We start from the raw sequence: 3993 nt of genomic DNA on the forward strand, positions 1-3993 counted from the left end.
TTTGTTTTGGGGTTGTTTTTACCCTTTTAATGAGTATAGAGAAGCAAAAATCGAATTTTGTGGATGTGCTTAGAGTTGCACTTCGGATCTAGGGCTATTGGGGGTCTTTATGGCATAAAGGTGCCAAATTTGTTGCCATAAACACCCCATGCATCTTGTAGACCTCCTTTTATGACTTTTTGAGCCAAAGGCCCCATGCATGTGCATCAAGTTTGAAGCTTTACGTATAAATTTGACCCTAGGAGGCCAGATCTATGGTTTTGACGCGTTAATACCCATTATAATCGACTGTATAATGTTAGACAAAGAGGGACTCGGCGAGTCACTTGGGTGACTCGGCGAGTCACTTGGGTGACTCGGCGAGTCGGGACGCTTTTTCCCCAAAAACGACTTCTAGAAATGGTTTTGGTTGAGTGGAAGGAACACTCAGCCTGCTAGGGGTTTGTTTTGGAACTGGAAATCATAGGACTCGGCGAGTGTATGAATAGACTCGACGAGTCCAAGGCAATCTCCCAATATTTGAAGATGGACTCGACGATTTATTCATACAACTCAGCGAGTCATAGACTGGACACATTCTTATGAGGGAGATGAACTCGACGAGTTCGAGGTCGAACTCGGAGAGTCGGATGAAGATGGCCCCAATGGTATGATTGAAGAAGAACCCGTCAAGTTCTTGCTAGACTCGACGAGTAGAGACGGCGATTGGTTCGAGATAGAGGAGTATGGACTCGACGAGTGGGTAGACCAACTCGACGAGTCAGGTCAACTGGATGTTGACTTAGACCAATATTGACTTTGATTGAATTGAGTTGACCCTGGTTTGGGTTGCATGTTCGAATTGATAACTTAGAAGGGTTGCCGTGTAGGGATTGAGGAGTCGATGGGAGTCGACTTTCACGCCGAGGACATTTCAGACACTACACGACATCGAGGTGAGTTACCTTCCAGTAGAAGTGGGTCTAAAGCACCAAGGTCGGCCCACTGGTAATTGTTTAGTTGTGATGATTGTCTTTGTGATAATCATCTGGGTTGCTTGTGCTTGATATATGTGTATGCTAGTATGCTATGTTATGTGAGATAATATAAGTAGGAGGGGACTAGTCCCCGATTCGGTCGCTAGGACCAATGGGTAGGTCGGACACCCCAGATATGTCTGACATCACGATTATGATATGATATTATATGCTAGCGGTAGGGGGTGAAATAGTCCCCGTATTCGGTTGAGATAGACCGGAGGGTAGGTCGGCACCCCAGAATAGCCTGACACGGGTAGGTCAGCACCCCAGAATGGCTTGACATGGGTAGGTCAGCACCCCATAATGGTTTGACATGGGTAGGTCGGGCACCCCAGAATTGCTCGACAATATGTATGTGGTTTTGGTATGTGGTATGATGGGGGAACTCATTAAGCTTTGTGCTTACAGTTTCAGTTTTGGTTTCAGGTACCTATTCGTCCAAGGGGAAGGAGTCGGCGGTGTAGTAGCGCATCACACACACACATGATTTCCGCATGGAGTTTCTGGGATTGTACTCTGATTTTCATAACTATTGATATTGTGATTTTGAAACATGATGTTATGGTTTTTATAAGTTGATGTAACTTAACAATGTTTTGGTATACTATTTCATGAGGTACTTAATTTAAAAATGAAAATTTTGACCTTGATAATTGGGATGTTACAGTACGAGCCTCAGCCACCCAATGTGCAAATCTCATGTACGCTAAGCGTACATTTGGTACGCCCAACGTTCGGAGGAAGGGTCATTTTTGCCAAAATGAAATTACTTGAAGGTGGACAAAGGAATACTTGGGTTGGAGTGTCGGCAGCCTTGATACAGGCTTTGCGTCAATGACATCAATCATCAACAACCACCTCCAAGTGATGATTTTTGGTCGATAAAATAACAAAAAGTATCCGATTTCGATTCAGATTATGATCAATGAAACGTATTTAATTTCGAAAACCAGTAGGGGTGGGTTAGGTGGGCCACTTTTTTTTAATTTTAAACTAAAAAGATATTAAAGTAAATATAAAAATATAAACAAAGGATATTTTTGCCATTTAACAAACATTTAACATAATCTATTAACAAAAGTTAGTTATAAGAACTACTGGTGTGGAAAATCTTTGTCGAAAGGGACTATTAATGCAAAAAAAAAATTATAAAGATTATATTAAAGACAAATATAAAACTATAAGGACCATTTGTGAGGTTGATTTATTGATTCATATGGTGTACTTTAACTTGCCACACATAATATTTGCGGAATAAAATCATAATTCAACATAAATCAAAAGATAAACATAGGATACAAACTAAGGAGGTTGTTTAAACTTTAAATATACCACTTTAAGACGTGTTAGTTACTCTTTAAAGCGGTTATGAACTCCTCATCACATTCAAGATCCATCATATATTCCGGCAAAAGACAAACTTCTACATCCATGCTTCCGCCTCCTTCCTGACCTGGATACATTGTCATCTTCCCGTCGGCTTTGTTCATGTACCCACTTCTAGCCGCAACCGCTTTCCCTAACCCAAATTCACACCCATACATGTCAAACCTCGGAGAGCTCCCAAAGTGCACAACATTCGGATGGAACAGTTGACTCCGTTTATATACTACAGGGCTTCTAAACCAAGACTCAACCCATTTCTTCACTGCTGTATCATCGTGGTTTGCCACAGCTTCATGTAACTGCAAAGCAGCCCACCCGAGCCCTCGAGTCATTAGATCCTCAACAGTTGCTGTTCCACTCACTGACTGAATCGGGTTACCAAAATAATCATCGGATAAAGGTGGGTTCAGTCTACGCCGGTTACTAATAACAAGTTTACAGACTGTTTCACTCTCACGTGGTAGGCGTCGAACTCGCGTTATGCATCTCCATAAAAGTGCTGACACTGCTTGTAAACTTGAGATTTTTTGAGTGTTGGATTCAGCGTTTGCTTTTGCTTTGAGTCTCGAGACTATAGCTGAGGAGAAATGGAAGAATCTCTCTTGAAACATAGCTTGTTGATCTGGTCGATCAATGAATTGGTTGTTGTGTGTAAATGGAAGATTGATAACAGGATCTGACCCTTTAAGGACCCATTTTTTGAATATCGGAGGACGGGAGATGGAATACTCATCTTGCTGTTTAGATCTAAATATCTCACTCCAAGCAGCCATGAAATGCCAGAAAGAAGTTCCGTCGGCGATAAGGTGGTTGACGGAGCCACCGATGAAGATGCCATCGATAAGCTCAGTCACCTGAATGGATAACAATGGCAATGTATGACCATCATGGTTGATAGCATTGTCAAGGTCAAAGAATGAATGAACAACGAAGGGTACGTCAGTAGAGGTAAGAATGTCGGAGACAGTTACGTCCACCGTCGCGTGAGCAAACTTCACACCGGGGCTGTTTTCGGGGTCTATGTAGATAACATAGGAAGGTGGGTTTTCTTCTTTTCGAGTGGCTAAACGGGCGGCGAGCGGGTAAAAGTGGGTAAGGGTGGCGGAGAGAGAACGCCGGAGGTCTTCCAAGAAAGTGGTTATGGAGAAATGATGATTTTCCGGTGGGGATGGTTTCGCAAAAAGAAGGCCTTTTTGGCTGTAGTTGGCGTTGAGGTAGACGAGCTCAAAGGGTGTGAAGTAGATTGGTTGCTTTGCATCTGGTGGGAGATCATGTAGTGGTTTAATGAAACATTCAGAAATCCGCTTTACAGTGGCGGAAGCCATTGAAGCTATTGGGTATCTGGGTGTTTGCAGATAGCTTCCTCACCATGTACACAGCCTATGAGCGAGCTCTTATTGTTGATCTTTGTGCTGATATGCGCAAATCCTTCATTATCCATGTGACGGAAGGGAAAAAAACGAAAAAAAAAAAAACTAATCTTTTGTTTCTCCAAAGTTTTTTTCCTGACAAATGTACATTTTATTAGATTTTGTAATTATTTTAACAAATTTTGAAGATCTTTATGTTTGCTTTTATTATAAAATAT

At 41.9% G+C, this 3993-nt stretch overlaps 1 protein-coding gene across 1 annotated transcript; it reads right to left on the bottom strand.

Moving 5' to 3' along the window:
- Window positions 1-2192: 2192 nt before the first annotated feature.
- On the bottom strand, window positions 2193-3861 carry LOC145119003 (putative acetyltransferase At3g50280). Its single transcript, XM_079054643.1, has one exon. The coding sequence runs from the start codon at window positions 3728-3730 to the stop codon at window positions 2366-2368; it is 1365 nt and encodes a 454-aa protein (XP_078910769.1). The 5' UTR covers window positions 3731-3861; the 3' UTR covers window positions 2193-2365.
- Window positions 3862-3993: the final 132 nt, after the last annotated feature.

Source organism: Lactuca virosa, chromosome 6, assembly GCF_052849685.1.
Source record: "Lactuca virosa cultivar CGN04683 chromosome 6, Lactuca_virosa_CGN04683_v6, whole genome shotgun sequence".
NCBI classification, from domain to species: domain Eukaryota; kingdom Viridiplantae; phylum Streptophyta; class Magnoliopsida; order Asterales; family Asteraceae; genus Lactuca; species Lactuca virosa.

Excerpts from the sequence above, each read along its gene's own strand:
- LOC145119003 (XM_079054643.1), bottom strand. The coding sequence starts at position 3,730 with ATGGCTTCCGCCACTGTAAAGCGGATTTCTGAATGTTTCATTAAACCA.